Source organism: Talpa occidentalis, unplaced genomic scaffold (assembly GCF_014898055.3).
Source record: "Talpa occidentalis isolate TD23 unplaced genomic scaffold, MPIMG_talOcc4v2.1 talOcc4.9, whole genome shotgun sequence".
Classification (NCBI taxonomy): Eukaryota; Metazoa; Chordata; class Mammalia; order Eulipotyphla; family Talpidae; genus Talpa; species Talpa occidentalis.
The window spans coordinates 76625756-76644265 of NW_023605305.1; the positions used below are offsets into that span (position 1 = coordinate 76625756).

Here is an 18510-nt window from a genome sequence, read left to right on the forward strand (position 1 = left end):
AGTTTAAACAGAAATTTCACTACCTGAATAGGAGAATATAGTGATAGTACCTTCATTTATGACTGCGTTTAATTCGATGTCACCTAAAAACAAGTTTGATTTTCTACTGGAGGATAGTACATTGTTTAAACCAAAAAGTGATTTTTGACCATCTTATCCTTCATTAACATGTTTACAATACATGTAGATCTTTGATTAACTGAACATCTTTGAGACCTAATACTGTTTTCAAGAGCTCTTTGGGAAAACTGGCTCTTACTGCCATAGCACGTGAACTTCATCTCATTTCTGACATGGGGAGGATTTGGTGGATGTTCGTGTTCTTTACTCATTACATTTGGCCAGATAAGGTTTCAGCACGAGCGTCAAAACAACCCCTGAATAGTTGCTTTAGAGATCCCATGTGTGCACTTGATCACAATCTCCTTTATTGGCTTGTGTAAGTGTTTAAACCTGTGTGAATGTGGGTCTCCACCGGAGTAGAATGAGTGGCGGCCACTCACCGAACTGGGTTTGAGGACCTGGCCCGACAGCGGCCCCTCCCCGGAGGGGGTGGGCCCAGCCGCGGGCGTCACGGGGTGGCCCCGCCCTCCCGCCGGGACGTGGGTGCCGGTGGCGCCATCTTCCCCGGCTGCGGGAGGGGTCACAGGTCAGCGTCCGATCCTCGCCGCCAGAAGGAAGACGAGTGAGTGGTCGGCCCGGCCCGGGGCCCTCACGTCCGAGGGTAAGAGCAGCTGGAGCTCGGCCGGTGAGGCGCGGGGGTGCTGCGTGATGGCGGGCGGGGGTGCTGCGGGGAAAAAGCCGTCTCGGAGGAGAACAGGGAGGGGGCGGAACCGCTGGCGCCGCGGGCTGCGGAGGACCCCTGCCGCCGGGCGGAGTTTCTGGGCTCGGTGCTCGGGGGTTCGCGCTCGCTGACGCCCGCCCCTGGCCGGTGACCCAGTCTGCAAAGAAACGACAGTCTTCTTCCTTTTTGGAAACTGTGGTAATGCGGACAGTCTGTGATGTGTCACAGGATTGAGCTGTCCTGGAGGGAAGGTGAGGGTGTGGGAGATTTCTTAGGGCCTCCAGAAAGACTTCAGGAGGGAACGTAATAGGCCAGAGAATGGGAAGGTAGGGCATTGCCTCTAGGGCTCTCGTCAAGGTGTCTCCTTCCTGGATTAAATCTTTCTTTTTAGGTCCCTTTTCCTAAGGGGCCCCCAGGATTCTCCAAGAGGACAATGGATTCTGGCGCTCGACCGGCTGGTAGCTGCTGTAGCAGCCCTGCAGGGCTCTCACGGGAGTACAAATTAGTGATGCTGGGTGCTGGTGGTGTAGGGAAAAGTGGTGAGTATTTTCATTTTTCAAGAAGGAAGGATGAAAAGTACTTAAGACAAATGATCTGCACCCAGACCAAATGGGAGATGGGTTCTTATGCAGTGTTGGCATTTCTTTCTTTCTGTGGGTTACTTCTGTGTGAATTTTACCTTTCATTTCTTGTTTTGAAGCCATGACCATGCAGTTCATCAGTCACCGATTTCCAGAAGATCATGACCCCACTATTGGTAAGTCAGGTTATCACTTAGGTTTCTAAAATGGTGTTTAACTCTGTTCTGAGGATTTTTTTAGCATGTAATTAAGAGTATCATAGCATGGTAAACATTTTTTCTTACAACTTGATGTGTACATAAGCCACCTTTAGGTTTTTATTGAACACTAATAGGACACTTGATTGTCATATTTTTATGATTGACATATTGCCACATTAAAGGAAAAGTGTAAAGACCACTTAAGTCTCTTGCTGTCACTTCTCTAAGGATCTGACTTGAGACTGACTCTGTAAGTATGAGTCAGCTGGTTTGAACTTCCACAAAAGGAAGCAGAAAAACAAGTAGAGCCAGCCTGCTGAACTCTCTTAACCCAGACATGCAGAGCCTAGATTTCTTCCATACCAAACTCTCATTAACTTCTTTGTACCTAAGTTTACTATGTATTAATGTCTTATGTCCTTTACAATCTTTAGCGCTTTATTGTTGGCAGATCACTATTGGAGTAAAAAGCATTTTTGGCCATATTTTATCAATTCTCTGTAAAGACTTAAGATCATTGCTGTCATTTCTGAACCATAAGTGATATCGGTTTGGAGAGGTGTTCGGTTCAGAAAAGATCAATCAGAACTCCCCTTTTAGTGGCAAGCAGCGAGTTTCCCCACAAGGCAGAGATGTTTAGTTATATCAAAAGGGCAGGTTTATTATAAAAAAGGAAGGGAAGTAAAGGATGCTTACACTGACACAAGAGGGCAGAGAGCTGCTTCTGCAAGGGACAGATTTGTTAGCTGGTTACAGGCGGGCAGCCTTGGGAGGAGAGGCTCTGCTGCTTTGCAAGGGAGAAAGTTGGTGAAGAGAAACACCTGCAGATTCGCACACAGGAGAACTGCTGCATCTTGTCAGCAGAGATTTACAGATAGTCTTCACTTTGGGAGGGGCTCGTCCCTTTGTGGAATTGTTAACTGCTGTTAAGTTAATTATTTCCAGGGTTGACTCCTGAGGATTTTTTTCTATATTTAGTTTGACTAGGTAGATTCTTTTACAATGGCTCTCAATCTCCTTAGCCCTGCCTCAGGTCTGCGCTTCCAAATACTTTACTTTTCTATAGTTTGTTTGACTATGTTAATCATTTCCACCCCCACCTCCAGCTTCTGGCCTTTTGTGAGCCAGTTTTGGTCTTGTGATGCTTCCTTCCCAAATTTTCTACTCGTAGCCTTCATCAATAAGCAAACAGGTTTGAGTCTAAAGGATTATCTTCCTGGAGTGTATATGCCATGGCTATTTTGAAAATGGAGCAGGCCTCCTGCAAGGGATCCAAGTAGCCTCTAGCAGCTAAGAGTGGCTCCCAGATAAAAGTCAGTATAGAGGGCCTCCCCAGTGGCGCAGCGGTTGAGCGCTGGGTTTAGAAGCTGCCCGCAGGGTCGATCCCTGGCTGCTCCCTGGCCACCGGAGGAGGGTCCCACATGGTGCACAGACCTCTCCTGCCGCCTGCTGCTCCCCTCAGCAGTGTACTTCAGTCCTTCTGCCTGCTCTGCTCCCTGCTCTGCTCCCCGCTATGGCTCTGGTGAATTCTCTCACCCTCCTGCGCTTCTGACTGTACCCAGTGCTTGTATAAATAAAATAAATCTTAAAAAAAAAGAAAAACAAAAAACCCCAGGAAAAAAAGTCAGTATAGAAGCAGGAATCTCAGTCTTACAACCACAAGAAAAGAAATTCAGCCAACAACCTAAAGGAGTTTGAAAGGTAATGATTTCCCAGAGCCTCCAGAAAATAGACCAGCCTGATCAATGCCTTAATTTTGGCCTTATGACACCCCAAAAAGAAAATCTATGACCGTTGAGCTCTCCTAGTTTCTTACCTATTAAATGCTACCTATTAAGCTAAAAAAAAAAATAAAATACAGGGTTATCTTCCAGTATAAAAGAATGGAAGAGAGCAAAGAAGTGCTACCATTCTACTGGAATTTTTAGGATTTGACCCTGGGTCTAGGAGAATTTCCATTGAGTGAGGGTCTGCTGCTCTGTTTTCCACAAAGCCAGTGAGTATTCTGTGTTAACCCAGGTTTGTACTGGTCATTTTTATTTACTTCTTTTTAATATTTGTTTATGCATACAAGAACCGGGGCACAGGCCAGCAGTGGGGTGTGGGGGGCGGAGAGGATTCACCAGAGACAGTGGGGAACAGACCAGGCGGATTGACTGAAATACACTGCTGAGGGGAGCAGCAGGCGAGCAGGAGAGGTCTGCTGCGCTATGTGGGTAGCTCCCTGGCCAGCTGGGGATTAAACTTGTGCAGCAGAGGCTACAGACAACCTCACATGCTGTGCTCAACCCCTTGTGCCATGGACAGGTCGTTTTTATACAGTAGGGATTTCTGTGGATTGGAGAAAAATCAAAACAATCTTGTTTTTTCTCCTATATCAAATTTAGAACATTTTTCTGGGATTCAAACTATGATGGGAATTCTAGGAATAAAGTCAATTTAGGAGGCCTCCCTGGTGGCACAGGGATTTAAGTCTCAGCACTGACAAGCTATCACCAGCCACTGTGGCATGAGTTCTGTTAGGGGAAAGGATGTCCTGACCAAACTCCATACAGGCTTTGTGGACTCCACCCCCACTCCATCAAGACACTGGGAGCTACAAATCCTATGATCACCAAAGGGAAGGTTGCGAGGACCTGAGGGTGGAGTTAAGCAACTATGTTCTCTGTTTGAATCTTTAACTGGCCATGTGGCCGGGGTTCTCTTTCTCTGCCACATGATGTACTGGGTTTATTGCCAGCTTGGCGGGTCATTGGGATTCCAGGTCAGTGGAACGGGTAGTAGGACGTATTTATGAACTTATGTCCCCCTTTTTCTCCCTGAGTTATTCATTTCCCTTGTAAATAAACCTTTTATCAACCTTTTGTGTGTGTCTGCAGTTTAGCATTAAAGAGTCCCCTTTAAGCGTGTGGGTGAGGCCCACAGTCAGGCAACCCATTTTATATCAGGGTTGCTCTGTAACAGTTCGATCCCTGCCAGGTAGCTAACCCACATGGCATTGCAGACCTGTCTTACCTGCTGTTCCCCTCAGCAGTATGTTTCAGTAGATTAGCCTTCTCTGCTCCCCACTCTGTCTCTGGTGAATCCTTTCACACACACCCCACCTCTGGCCTATAACCCAGTTCTTGTATGCAAAAGTAAATAAAAATAGATCTTTTTTAAAAATCATTTAGTGCTCAGGTAATTTAGCGCTCCTGAAATATCTTTTTTTTTTTTTTAAAGATTTGTTTCTTTATGCATACAAGAACTGGGGTGTAGACAGAGGTTGGGGAGCAGTGAAAGGATTCACCAGAGAGAGTGGGGAACAGAACAGGTAGACTGACTGAAATACATTGCTGAGAGGAGTAGCGGGCAAGACAGGAGAGGTCTGCTGCGCCACGTGGGTTGGCGCAGGAGGACTAGGGATCAAACTCATGCCACAGTAGCTGGTGATAGAGCTGCATCTTTAATCCATGTGCCGCCAATGAGGCCTTGTTTTCCTTTCTTTAAAGTAAAGCCCATAAACTTCTGCCCTGAAAGAGTTTTTGTAATCAACTTTTCCCCAGTTAGTCAGCTTCTTTCCCAACAGTATTATTTGATTAAACAGCAGATATTTATGTCTCTTGAGTTCCTATTAAGTGCCAAGCATTGTGATAGGCCCACTGGGTGCAAAATGATACAGTATCTGCTCTCACTGAATTTATAATTTAATGCATTCTGTCTCAAACTTTGATTGCTAACTCTAAGGAAAAAAACTTTATATTGTAATCAGTAAACATAAATATCAGTGTATATGTGTATACATGTATTTATCTTTATATAATTGAAATGCATGAAACCATACTTAGTACCTGTGGTTGTGCTCTGGTGTTTTCTCTTTAAGTTTCTGCTTAATTGTTTTAATGCTGTTTTCAGCCCACTAAGTTCTTTACAATTCACTAATTCTAGTGGTTCATCAGTTGTAGTTTGAGAAAAATTAATTTAGTGGACTCTTGAGAAAGAGGCAGAAGCAGGTTTTCAAGAAAAAATGTTAAAAGGAAATATATCAGGATGTAAGCAACACTTGTTTGAATGATAGTAATGAGTGGGTTTTTTTCTCTTTCTTTTTAGCTTTCCTGTATTCTGCAAGGTTACTATAATATGTATAGAGAAATTTGCTTTCATAAAGGAGAAGTTATGACAATATGGATTATTTAGAAAATAGAAAAAATTGAACCTTCCCCCCCCCCCATAAAATGAGGAGGCTCTATAACATATGGTAAAGTATGTAAGGCTTTTGGCCCAGCAATCTTTGGTTTTATCCCTGATTAGTTCATTAACTATGTGATATGGGGAACACATTTTAGCATTTATTTATTTTTTTTAAAAAAAAAGATTTATTGGGCCTCCCCGGTGGCGCAACAGGTTGAGTGCCTTTGAACCTGTCCACAGCCTCTGCAGTGCGGGTTCTGTTCCCAGCTGGCCAGGGAGAAACCCACATGGCGCGGCAGACCTCTCCTGCCCTATCTGCTGCTCCCCTCAGCAGTGTCTTTGGTCCGTCTGCCTGTTCTATTCCCCACTCTGTCTCTGATGAATAGAATACTTTCACCCTCCCGCGCCTCTGACTGTGCCCCAGCTCTTGTATAAATAAATAAATTTAAAAAAATAAAAAAAGATTCATTTATTTATACAAGAACCAGGGTACAGGCCAGATGCATGGGAGGGTTAGAGGATTCACCAGAGACAGAGTGGGAAACAGAACAGGCAGACTGATGAAATACACTGCTGAGGGAGCAGCGGGTGAGACAGGAGAGCTTTGCTTTGCCATGTGGGATTCTCACCGGCTGTCCAGGATCGAACACGCGCTGCAGAGGCTGCGGACAACTTCACAGTACGGTGCTCAACTGCCTGCTCCACCAGGGAGGCCCACATTTTAGCATTTAATATTTTTTTTAAATCTGTGAGATAGAGATAATACCTCGTTGGGTTATTGTGACTATTAAATAAATATATATAAACTACATAGTATAACTTGGTATAACTTACTAACAATTATTTAATAAGAGGTAAAGCTACTTTTCTGGACTAATATTTTTTTTAAAAAAACTTTTTTTGGGGCCTCCCCGGTGGCGCAGCGGTTGAGCACTGGGTTGTGAAGCTGCCCGCAGCCTCTGCAGCGCTGGTTCGACCCCCGGCTGCTCCCCGGCCACCGGAGGAGGGTCCCACATGGCGCGCAGACCTCTCCTGCCGCCCACTTCTCCCCTCAGCAGTGTACTTCGGTCCTTCTGTCTGCTCTCCGCTCCGGCTCTGGTGAATTCTCTCACCCTCCCATGCTTCTGACTGTACCCAGTGCCTGTGTAAATAAATAAATAAATAAATAAATCTTTAAAAAAAAAAAATAGTACTTTAGAAAAAACAAAAAAAACTTTTTAATCTCAGAATTGTAGATGAAGTCTTTAAAACTTAAACTATGAATAAACTTACGTCATTACTTATGTGTGGGAAAAAATCTTTAAAGACCCAATTTACATATCTCAATGAATTTTGCATGTTTTCTGAATAATAATGGGCACTTAAAGAACTTAGGTCTAATGTACTTATTCATAAAATGAATTTTAAAATAAGGTTGGGGGACTCTCCGGTGGCGCAGCGGTTGAGCGCTGGGTTGCGAAGCTGCCTGCAGCCTCTGCAGCGCTGGTTCTGATTCCCGGCTGCTCCCCGGCCACCAGAGGAGGGTCCCACATGGTGCACAGACCTCTCCTGCCACCCGCTGCTCCCCTCAGCAGTGTCAGTCTGCCTGTCCTGTTCCCTGCTCTGGCTCTGGTGAATTCTCTCACCCTCCCCCGCTTCTGACTGTACCCAGTGCTTGTATAAATAAATAATCTTTAAAAAAAAAAAAGGTTGAATGTTTTTGCATTAGTGAGTTTATATATAGTGCACCTTTCTTCCCTCCTGTAGAAGACGCTTATAAAATCCGGATTCGTATTGATGATGAGCCTGCCAATCTGGACATTTTGGATACAGCTGGACAGGTATTAAATCCCACAATGCTATGAGGAAAGGTCTTTTCATTCTAGTACAAAGGGGAGGGGACGGCGTATGCAGGGAAGATCACTAGTTCATCTCTTTTAATTTTTCATGCACTCTGACTCAGGATAGCAGGTAATCAACCTATCTTTTCTTTAATATAAAATAAATAGCCAATAGGTATGTAATTGTAGATTGCATCAATACATTAACAACCCTTGTTTCCCTCTAGGCAGAGTTTACAGCAATGCGGGATCAGTATATGAGAGCAGGAGAAGGGTTTATCATCTGTTATTCTATCACTGATCGTCGAAGTTTCCATGAAGTTCGGGAGTTTAAGCAACTTATATATCGAGTTAGACGTACTGATGACACACCTGTGGTTCTTGTGGGAAATAAGTCTGACCTAAATCAGCTAAGACAGGTGAGCATAGCATTGAAAATGCTATCTATAACTTGTGTGAGCAGTCATTTTTGGTTTGTTTATACATTTCTTTGCCTGAAAATAAAAATTCAAAAATTAGATTCTCCTTAACCTTGAAAATTTCTCCATATCTACTACTTGGCTATTGTATAAAATCTGGAAGAATTAGTTAATAGGATAAAATCCACCATATAATAATCAGATGACAAATAAAATATACATTAAGTGAAGGATCATGGAATGTTTAGTTTCTAAAACCTCAGAAGCAAACTTAGCTTTGACTTCATGATATACTTTTTTTTTTATGTTTTTATTTTATTTTTGTATGGAAGAACTGGGATGTAGGCCAAGCTGCAAGTGGGTGAGAGGATTCACTAGAGACAGTGGGGAGCAGAACAGGTGGATTTCCTGAAATACTCTACTGAGGGGAGCAATGAGCGAGCCAGGAGAGGTCTGCTGCGCCATGTGTGAGTTAGCTCCCTGGCCAAGATCGAACTCAGGCTGTAGAGGTGATAGCGCCAAGACTCAACCCCCAGGCCACCAGGGATGCCCATCATAGTACTTAATCCCTGTTCAAACAGTCTATTCTGGGATTTACATATAAAATGTTCATGTTGAGGTCCTTCCTGGTGGCGCAAGGTGTTAAACAGATGCAGCCTATGAAGCTAGCCGCAACCACTGCAGAATGAGTTTGATCCCCGGCCAGCCAGGGAGCTACCCACATGGTGCAGCAGCCTCTCCTGACTTACCTGTTGCTCCCCTCAGCAGTGTATTTCAGTCAGTCTGCCTGTTCTGTTCCCCACTTTGGTGAATCCTCTCAACCCCCAGCACCTCTGGTCTGTACTAGTTCTTACATGCATAAATAAATAAAAATAAATGTTTATATCTAAAGTGTCTTAAGTGTTTAAAAATAGGGAAAAAATATGGTGTATCTCCATAATTGGATTATTGATTTTGGTTCCTTGCAGCTTTTCATAGCATAGTTTAAGTATATACATTTCTTTGCCTTATGTTTTGTGTCCTTAAAGTGAAAAGTATGAAGACAACATTAGTTGATATCTATAACTGTTCCTTGTTTCAAAAAGTTATCTTCAAAATATACTAGAAATAGAATAGAATTTGAAAGCTGAGGAAATCTTGGAAGTCTCATAGTACAGCTTCCTCTAACATTATAAAAATCACTGCTCTCTGTTCAAACATCTCCAGAGTTTAACTCTTTTCCTATTAAAGTAGCACCTTTGCTTTTTGGGAACAGTTGTGATTATTTTCCACTATTACCACTAAATTTTTTTATTTTTTATTTTTTATTTATTTATACAAGCACTGGGTACAGTCAGAAGCGCGGGAGGGTGAGAGAATTCACCAGAGCCAGAGCGGGGAGCAGAGCAGGCAGAAGGACCAAAGTACACTGCTGCGGGGAACAGCGGGCGGCAGGAGAGGTCTGCACACCATGTGGGACCCTCGCCCAGTGGCCGGGGATCTAATCGGCACTGCAGAGGCTGTGGGCAGCTTCACAACCCAGCGCTCAACTGCTGCGCCACCGGGGAGGCCCACCACTAAATTTTTTGATGTCTACTTTTTTTAAAGGTCACCAAGGAAGAAGGACTGGCTTTGGCCCGGGAATTCAGCTGCCCCTTTTTTGAGACATCTGCTGCATACCGCTACTACATTGATGATGTATTCCATGCCCTTGTGCGGGAGATACGTAGGAAAGAAAAGGAGGCAGTCCTCGCCATGGAGAAAAAATCTAAACCTAAAAACAGTGTATGGAAGAGGCTGAAATCACCATTCCGGAAGAAGAAAGATTCAGTAACTTGAGATTTGAAGTGTTTATCTGAACTGCAGTGCTTAGTCAGAGCAGTCCAGTAACCTGCATTAGTGAGCATGGTGCTTGTTCTTTCTCCTGTTATGACCGTTACTGTAAAAAGTAACTGATAAAGGGGACATGCCTACTAGGAGTTTTCAGTTTTCAATGATGTGGTATTTAAAATGTTGTCTCAGCTAATTTTGATTTATTAATCCCATGGAGCACTGTCTGCTTTCAAATTGTCACATTAGGATATGATCTACCAATGTTTTGGGTTCTGTTGCTGATGTTAATCAATGTACATTGTTTATACCCAGGCGAATACGTGTACTATTATGTTTTTTAAGTTCACTAGAAGAATTTTTTGTCATGCTCGACTCCACATTACCTTTCATCTGTAGTTTCCTGTGACAGTCTTAGAGGGGACCTCAGTCTTTTCACTTCGTGCTTCTTGGAGACAGACAAAAATCATATAGGCAGATCACTGTTGAGGAGATCAGTGCTAAAACTTCAGCATATAGCTAGCCAACATTGCAGATTATGGAGTGAAAAAATTTGGGAAATCAGGCCATATGTTTGAAGGAACTTGCTAGAAAAAAATAGAACAGTGTTCTTAGTCTGAACCTGGTTTTTCTGAGACGTGCACATTTGATCCAAATGCACTGGCATTTCTAAGAACAAACAAGCATAGTATATTGCAGTTTTCTCCTGGAGGTAATTTTACTTTTCATTTCAGGGTTTCACCTTTATTTACCTTCAAAGGTATAAACATTTTGGGAAACATTATTTGACTAAACTCTTGTTTAAATCTAAATCCTTGGTCACAGCAGCTATACCTTTGACAGGTTTATTCCCCCCCCCCCCCCCCCCCGGAAATGCACACACCCATGCATTTACTTTCATGGCCTCCTAGTGCTTTCTCTTGACTTCCCTGTGTTATTTAGAATAGAAAGACCTGGCAAAAGGTTTCTTAGGCCCTTTATGAGATTGACTGCATTTTCCATACAGAAATAGGAGTTTGAGTGAAATATATATGTGCCTCCTTGGCATCGACAATCACTAGACTCGGTGCTCTAAAAAAGCCTGTGGTATTTCTGTTTAATGAGCCACTCTTGAAGCTTTAAAATTCCCATGAGTTAAGTTTCTCATTGAAGGTTTTTTGTTTTAATCAGGGACCTTGTTAAGTCACTTCAGAGAGAAAAGCTTAGCCTTGACAAAACAGCCTAAGAGAATACCACTTTGATACCTATGCATAATTGAGAAACTATCCTCTTGGAAAGAAACAGCTTTAAAAATTGGTGGTGAGTTCTCTGTTTTGGAATCAGGATTATTTTGCTCTCTGAACTTAAGCATGGAGATTAAGTACAAAAGTGCTAGAATAATGTAGCGTATATTGAACAGTTAATGTCACTGAAGCATTGTCTACTTTAAACCCTTAACATGACTGTGTATCACCTCTTAAAAGCATGCAGCTCACTTGTTTTTCATTCTTTTTACAGGTAGAAGGGCAAGGCTGTGATGTTTTTCCTTATAATCAATGGTCTATGTTCTAGGTTTAAAGAAAAGTGATCGTTGTAACTGTTTTAGTTGAGTAATGGTCCCTTTTGGAATTGTTGAAAATGTTTTTGCTACTAAATAAATCATGTTTTGTGGTACTCCAAGTGTCTAAAATTAAAAAACCCAGAATTTCAATCTATGCAGGACAAAAGTCTTAAGAGAAAACATAGCATTTTGGAGAAGCATGAGAGTGGAAGAGGTATAGTGCAATTCTATTTTAACAGTCTTTTACCACATTTAAAGTAGCTTAGAGCTTTTTTGAGTTTATGCCTTAGTTTCTCATTACTAATGATGTAGAGGATAGCATTAAGCAAGAAGTTGACAGCTATATAGTTCTTAAAGGATAGTCAAAACAACAATGCCAGGAAGTAACATCTATAAGACTGAAGGGAATTTATTTTTGTGTATTAAAAATAAATCAGTATTTTTAAGACATATTTCAAGTGGGTTAATTACAACCCATCAGTTGTGTTGAGAATTCATGTTGCTGAATAGTGTAAAGGATATGATATGTGTAAATCATAGTTCTGTTCTTAGTGATCCTTATTTTATAAACTCCAAATAATCAATTTTATTCAGTTGGAGGGTATTAAAACCAATTACTGCCTAGAATCTTGGAGAGAAAAAAGTTCAGAGACAAGCTGATTAACACTGGAACTGTTTATGTCATTACCACATTGGTCCATTACAAAATGCAGAAGATAGTGTCTCAGCCATTTAATAAGAGTTCAAAAAGAATTTAATGTCATGGGATATTAGCAAGAAGTGGGCTACTGTGATGTTTAGGGTAAGGAAAGTTTTTCACACCTACAAATAGCTTGTATGACACAATAGGAAGCTTTTTAAATTGCTGGGCTTTTACTTGACTGAATGGATAGAAAAGTAGAGTCATTGCAAAAGGGCGATTTTAAGAAAAATTTAAGGGGCCTCCCTGATGTCACAGGGGTTAAAGACAGTGCTATGAAGCTATCACCAGCCACTGCAGCACGAGTTGGATCCCTGCTGGCCCGGGAGCTAACCCACATGGCACAGTAGACCTCTCCTGTCTTACCTGCTGCTCCCCTCAGCAGTGTATTTCAGTAGATCCTCCTGTTCTGCTCCCAACTCTGTCTCTGGTGAATCCTTTCACCCCCAGCACCGCTGGCCTATACCCCAGTTCTTGTATGCATAAATAAATCTTTTAAAAAAGACAAAATTTAATACAATGAGATTCTATCTTCTAGAAAATACCAGTAACTCGAATTTGATATAACAGAACACCTGGGTCAGGTGCTATGGACCATGCCATGGAATGCCCCTTCAGTGAGATTACCTCCTTAGTGGAGAAACAGGAAAAACATTGAAAGTTATAGCACATTTGTTACCTGATGAAGGATTAATTAAAGTTGTTTCAAGTGACTATATTAAATGTGAGAAAAAGGAGTGATTTGTTTTTTATGTGAAGTTGGCTACTTTTATCTCCACTACTCTACATCAATGTTGGTAGGGAGGACTTAGTTTGAACGTTAGAGGAGTGTTTTTTAAAGATTTATTTATTGGGGCCTCCCTGGTGGCGCAGCAGCGGTTGAGCACTGGGTTGCAAAGCTGCCTGAAGCCTCTGCAGCGCCGATTCGATCCCCGGCCGGCCGCCGGGCGAGGGTCCCACATGGTGCGCAGACCCTCTCCTGCTGCCCGTTGCTCCCCTCAGCAGTATATTTCGTCAGTCAGCCTGCTCTGCTCTGCCTTCTGGCTCTGGTGAATTCTCTCACCCTCCCGCGCTTCTGACTTTACCTAGTGCTTGCATAAATAAAAATAAATCTTTAAAAAAAAAAGATTCGGGCCTCCCCGGTGGCGCAGCGGTTGAGCGCTGGGTTGCGAACCTGCCCGCAGCCTCTGGAGCGCCGGTTCGATCCCCGGCTGCTCCCCGGCCACCAGAGGAGGGTCCCGCATGGCGCGCAGACCTCTCCTGCCGCCCGCTGCTCCCCTCAGCAGTGTACTTCGGTCCTTCTGCCTGCTCTGCTCCCCGCTCTGGCTCTGGTGAATTCTCTCACCCTCCCGCACTTCTGACTGTACCCAGTGCTTGTATAAACAAAAACAAACAAACAAATAATAAACCTGCCTCCATAAAAAAAAAATAAAAAAAATAAAAGATATTTAAAAAAAAAAGATTCATTTATGCATATAAGAACTGGGGGACAGGCCAGAGGTGCAGGGGGTGAGGATTCACCAGAGACAGGCTGGGAGGTGGGGGTGGGGCGCGGGAGGGTGGGACAGAACAGGCAGATCTACTGGTGGCACAAGGGGTTAAGTCTCAGCACTGAAGCAATCAACAGCCACTGCAGCACCAGTGCGATCCCCAGCCAGGGAGATACCCAAATGGTTCAGCAGACCTCACCTGTCTCACCCACTGTTCCCCTCAGCAGTGTATTTCAGTAGATCCACCTGTTCTGCTCCCCACTCTGTGGTGAATCCTCTCACCCCTGCCCCCTGCACCTCTCGTCTACACCCACTTTTTCTAAGCAAAAATAAATAAGTAAAATCTTTAAAAAAAAAAAAAAAGGGCCTCCCCTCCCCGGTGGCACAGCAGTTGAGCGCTGAGTTGTGAAGCTGCCCACAGCCTCTGCAGCGCCGGTTTGATCCCCGGGCCGCCAGCGAGGGTCCCACATGGCGCGCAGACCTCTCCTGCCGCCGCTGCTTCCCTCAGCAGTGTGCTTCATCAGTCTGCCTGCTCTGCTCTCCACTCTGACTCTGGTGAATTCTCTCACTCTCCTGCACTTCTGACTGTACCTAGTGTTTGTATAAATAAATCTTAAAAAAAAAAGTTAATTGAGAGATAAGATCAAAGAGATACTACTGAAATTTCTCTTTACTCCTATTATTACTTTCTAAATTCATTAAGGTCCAATAAATGTTGGTAGTGTTGCCTCTTTTCCAAACTCAGTCTTTGAGAAGGATAAGACAGAAATTTGAAGTCCTTATTTTTTAGGAGGCCTTATCCAAAGTCCGGAGTGTTAACCCATCACATGATGGGCCAGGTGTCCTTACGAACTTTGACAAGTGCTTGACTTTAAAAGATGGCTCAATACTGAAACTGTTGGATTTATCGTAATCTTGGATTTGCTCAGCTTCAAATTAAAATTTATATTCAAATTGTTCTTCCTGTATTTCATCATCTTTGCTGGAACTGAAACTTACGTGATTTATATAACCATACAGGGAAGAAGTTTGAAATCCTGGTTCTCTGACTAAACAGATTATTCACCCTGTCCTTAAAATATCTCCAAATGCTCTCACTGCACAAATTAATTTTGTCTTTCTCCTTTTTGCCTCACTGAAAATTGCTGTGAAATGATTAGGTATAGCATAAATTAAAATAAATAAGTTAAGAAAATAACTATTTTGGCCTCCTTGGTGGCTTAGGGGTTAAGTCTCAGCGCTATCACGCTATCACCAATGTTGCCTGAGTTTGATTCCTGGCCAGGGAGTTTACCCACATATGACGCTGCAGAACTCCTATCTCAACCTGCTGCTCCCCTCAGCAGTTTATTTCAGTAAATCTGCCTATTCTGCTCCCCACTCTGGCTCTGGTGAATCCTCTCACCCCCACCACCCCCACCACACCTCTGGCCTACACCCCAGTTCTTGTATGCATAAATAAATAAAAATATTTTTTAAAATAATGGAAAAAAAGAAAGCGGGGAGATGAGTCTGATGCTAATTCTTCCTTGGTTTATTGGTTACTTGTGTTTCAACAGTGTGCTCTTCACCTCTGGCTAGACTGCCCCCAAATATATGAAGAAAGCTGGAGCTGCTTAACCCTTGTCTGCAGAAAGCACACTCTCCTTTGATGAGTTGAGTTGGCTTGCCACCTGTTTGGGAGCAGGGAACCAAATATGAGCTGGAGGAACCAGAAGAGATTTTAGCTTTTAGGAAAATGTAGTTAGATAGCATAATTAAGTCAACCCTTCTATAGAGTCTTGCAGATCTTTTTCCCTTCATTGTTCAGATGGTGAGAACTGGGATGTAGCCAGTTTTCTTTAAAATAAGTTAGCTTAAAAACTTACAGAGCCTGGGAGATAGTTGGGGCCTCCCTGGTGGCATAAGGGGTTAAGTTGCAGCACTATGAAACTATCAGCAGCCACCGCAGCATGGCCGAGTTAGATCCCTGTGCTAACCGACTTGGCACAGCAGACCTCTCCTGTCTTGCCTGCTGCTCCCCTCAGCAGTGTATTTCAGTCAATTTGCCTGTTCTGTTCCCCACTCCATCTCTGGTGAATCCTCTCATCCTCACACCTCCGGCCTGTACCCCAGTTCTTGTATGCATAAATAAATAAATAAATCTTAAAAAATAAAAACAAAAACTTGGAGCCCCCAGGGGGCACAAGGGGTTAAGCGCAGCACTATGAAGCTATCCACAGCCTCTGTAGCAGAGTTTGATCCCCGGCCAGCCAGGGAACTACCCACATGGTGCAGCAGACCTCCCATGTCTTGCCCGCTGCTCCCCTTAGCAGTGTATTTCAGTCAGTCTGCCTGTTCTGCTTCCCGCTCTGTCTCTGGTGAATCCTCTCACCAACTGCACCTCTGGCCTGTACCCCAGTTCTTGTATGCATAAATAAATAAATCTTTTAAAGAAAAAAACTTACAGGGCCTCCCTGGTAGCATAGGGGTTAAGTCTCAGAGCTATTGCCCCAGTTCTTCTACTCAAAAATTAATTAAAAAAGAATCTTAAAAAAACAACAACAGGGCCTCCCCGGTGGCGCAGCGGTTGGGCGCTAGGTTGCAAAGCTGCCCAGAGCCTATGGGGCACTGGTTCCTCTGCGGCGCCAGTTCCTCTGCGGCACCAGTTCGATCCCCGGCTGCTCCCCGGCCACCAGAGGAGGGTCCCACATGGCGCGCAGACCTCTCCTGACGCCCGCTGCTCCCCTCAGCGGTGTACTTCGGTCCTTCTGCCTGCTCTGCTCCCCGCTCTGGTGAATTCTGTCACCCTCCCACGCTTCTGAGTACCCAGTGCTTGTATGTATAAACAAACAAACAAATAAATAAATCTTTAAAAACAACAACAACACAAAACTCCTTAAACATGTTTCTGCTTCAGGGGGTAATTCATTGGGAAGACAGACAATAAGTAGGCAATAAAGCAGAGACTTAAAATGACTAATTAAAAGAATGCATTGAACGATATAGGTGGGATTAGATCATGAAGTTTCTCAAAAAGAGACAAAGTATGATTTAGAACAGAGAAGTCAAGAATCACCAGAATTAAGAACAGGAAAATCAAGACTATCGTGTTATACACAGAACAGGCATCAAGAAGCAAACTTGGGGTAAAGGATAAGAGCTGGGATATGGCAGCAGATCAAAAGGGCAGGGCTCACTGGTGAGAAAGCTGGTCTAACATGCGTGTGGTCACCAAAAACTGGTTATTTTGTATCAGAAGCAGCCAGAGAGATGTTTTTTTTTTTGTCATTTTCTCAATTTAGCCTCTGAAAATTTTGATAGTCGTCTGAAAGCATCCAGGAATCCATATCAAAACAAAAACCTCCCCAGATGATTCTGGTTGCAGGCACAGCATTCCTTGATTAGGGATCATGGATTCCTAGATTAGGGATCACAGAGCCGCATGATGAAGTGTCTTGGGAGATCATTGGAGGACTGTGTAAATCAGAGATAGGTTGTAGTTAATAGCTGTGGAAAATTTTAGTGACCATGGTGGTGAGGGGATGGAGAACAGCTGGGAGTAAGCAACAAGGAGGATGCCATAATATAGTTCACAAGTCAGGAAACAAGGAATTTGGGGACAAACAAAGATAAATGCATACATTGTTATGAAGGAAACCACTGGATTAAATTTTCAGGTGTTCATGTGTACAGTATTCTGGAATTTTAATCAACTTTTAAACATGAGTTAGCCTTGAAACAATTACTGAAATGTTTTAGATTTATTGAATAGTCCTTGCTTAAAAAGAAGCAAAAAAACCTTGATGAGCAGCTTTTGGTGCAGTGTATACATTCCTCAGTACACAGGATCATATCATTAAGTCACCTAGTTTTTTGAACAAAAACTGCTGGGGTGGGGTCATCTCATTTCCTGCCCTTCCAAGAGCTCGTTATTGCTAGTTTGTTACAGTTTTACTCTGACTAGATGAAAATCTTTCAGCTCCCAGAACATCTCCCACCAGATGCTTTCCCTAGCCTTGCAGAGGAGGGTGTAGGTGAGGGAGTGGAGGCAGGGAAACTCAAGGTTTTTATGCAAGTGACTCTGTAGGTGTGCTCAGGTGCAATGTAACCCAACTGCCAGTTGAGGAGGCACGCCTGCATGTCCCTTTAGTCAGAAATAACACGTACAGTCCTTCCAAACGTTGTAACTCTGATTTTCATATCCTTAGTCACCTCAAGAGAAGATGTGGGCCCAGTTGCTGCTAAGAGACACTCACCGCCACCAAAAAAAGCAATAATGTAAAACTCATCTCTTTCTTTAAAATGCAAAATTTTAAAAGATTTATTTATGCATACAAGAGCTGGGGTGTAGGTCAGAGGTGTAGGAGGGTGAGAGGATTTGCCAGAGATAGAGTGGGGAGCAGAACAGGTGGATCTATTGAAATACACTGCTGAAGGGAGCAGCAAGTGAGACAGGAGAGGTCTGCCGTGCCTTGTGGGTCAGCTCCATGGCTGGGGATTGAACTCATGCTGCAGTGGCTGCAGATAGCTTCAGAGTGACAAGTCTTAACCCCCTTCGCCACCAAGGAGGCCCTAAAACTTACTTTTTTTTTAATTTTCTTTTTCTTTTTTTAAAATATTTATTTATTTATGCATAGAAGAACCGGGGCACAGGCCAGATGTGTGGGAGGGTGAGAGGATTCACCAGGGATAGAGCAGGAAACAGAACAGGCAGATGACCGAAATACACTGCTGAGGGGAGCAGCGGGTGCCACAGGAGAGGTCTGGCGCCATGTGGGAATCTCCCTGGCTGGCCGGGAATCGAACCCATGCTGCAGAGGCTGCCAACAGCTTCACAGTGCTGCGCTCAACCCACTGCGCCACTGGGAGGACCTTTTCCTTTTTTTTAAAGATTTATTTATTTATTCATACAAGAGCTGGGGTACAGGCCAGAGATGGGGTGGGGGGTGAGAGGATTCACCAGAAACAGAGCAGGGAACAGAACAGGCAGATTGATGGAAGTAGGCTGCTGAGGG

General features: G+C 43.5%; 1 protein-coding gene across 3 annotated transcripts; it reads left to right on the top strand.

Moving 5' to 3' along the window:
- The first annotated feature begins 598 nt into the window (after positions 1-598).
- Positions 599-10099, top strand: RIT1 (Ras like without CAAX 1). Of its 3 annotated transcripts, none has more exons than XM_037499971.2 (6): positions 599-748; positions 1176-1323; positions 1485-1541; positions 7482-7555; positions 7783-7974; positions 9562-10099. In XM_037499971.2, exons 2-6 carry the CDS (start codon positions 1218-1220, stop codon positions 9790-9792), a joined length of 660 nt encoding a protein of 219 aa, XP_037355868.1. In that variant the 5' UTR covers positions 599-748; positions 1176-1217; the 3' UTR covers positions 9793-10099. The 3 variants fall into 3 exon arrangements, with proteins under 3 accessions (XP_037355868.1, XP_037355869.1, XP_054547268.1); XM_037499972.2 differs by having other exon boundaries at positions 599-724; XM_054691293.1 differs by lacking the exon at positions 1176-1323 and having other exon boundaries at positions 703-724.
- Positions 10100-18510: the final 8411 nt, after the last annotated feature.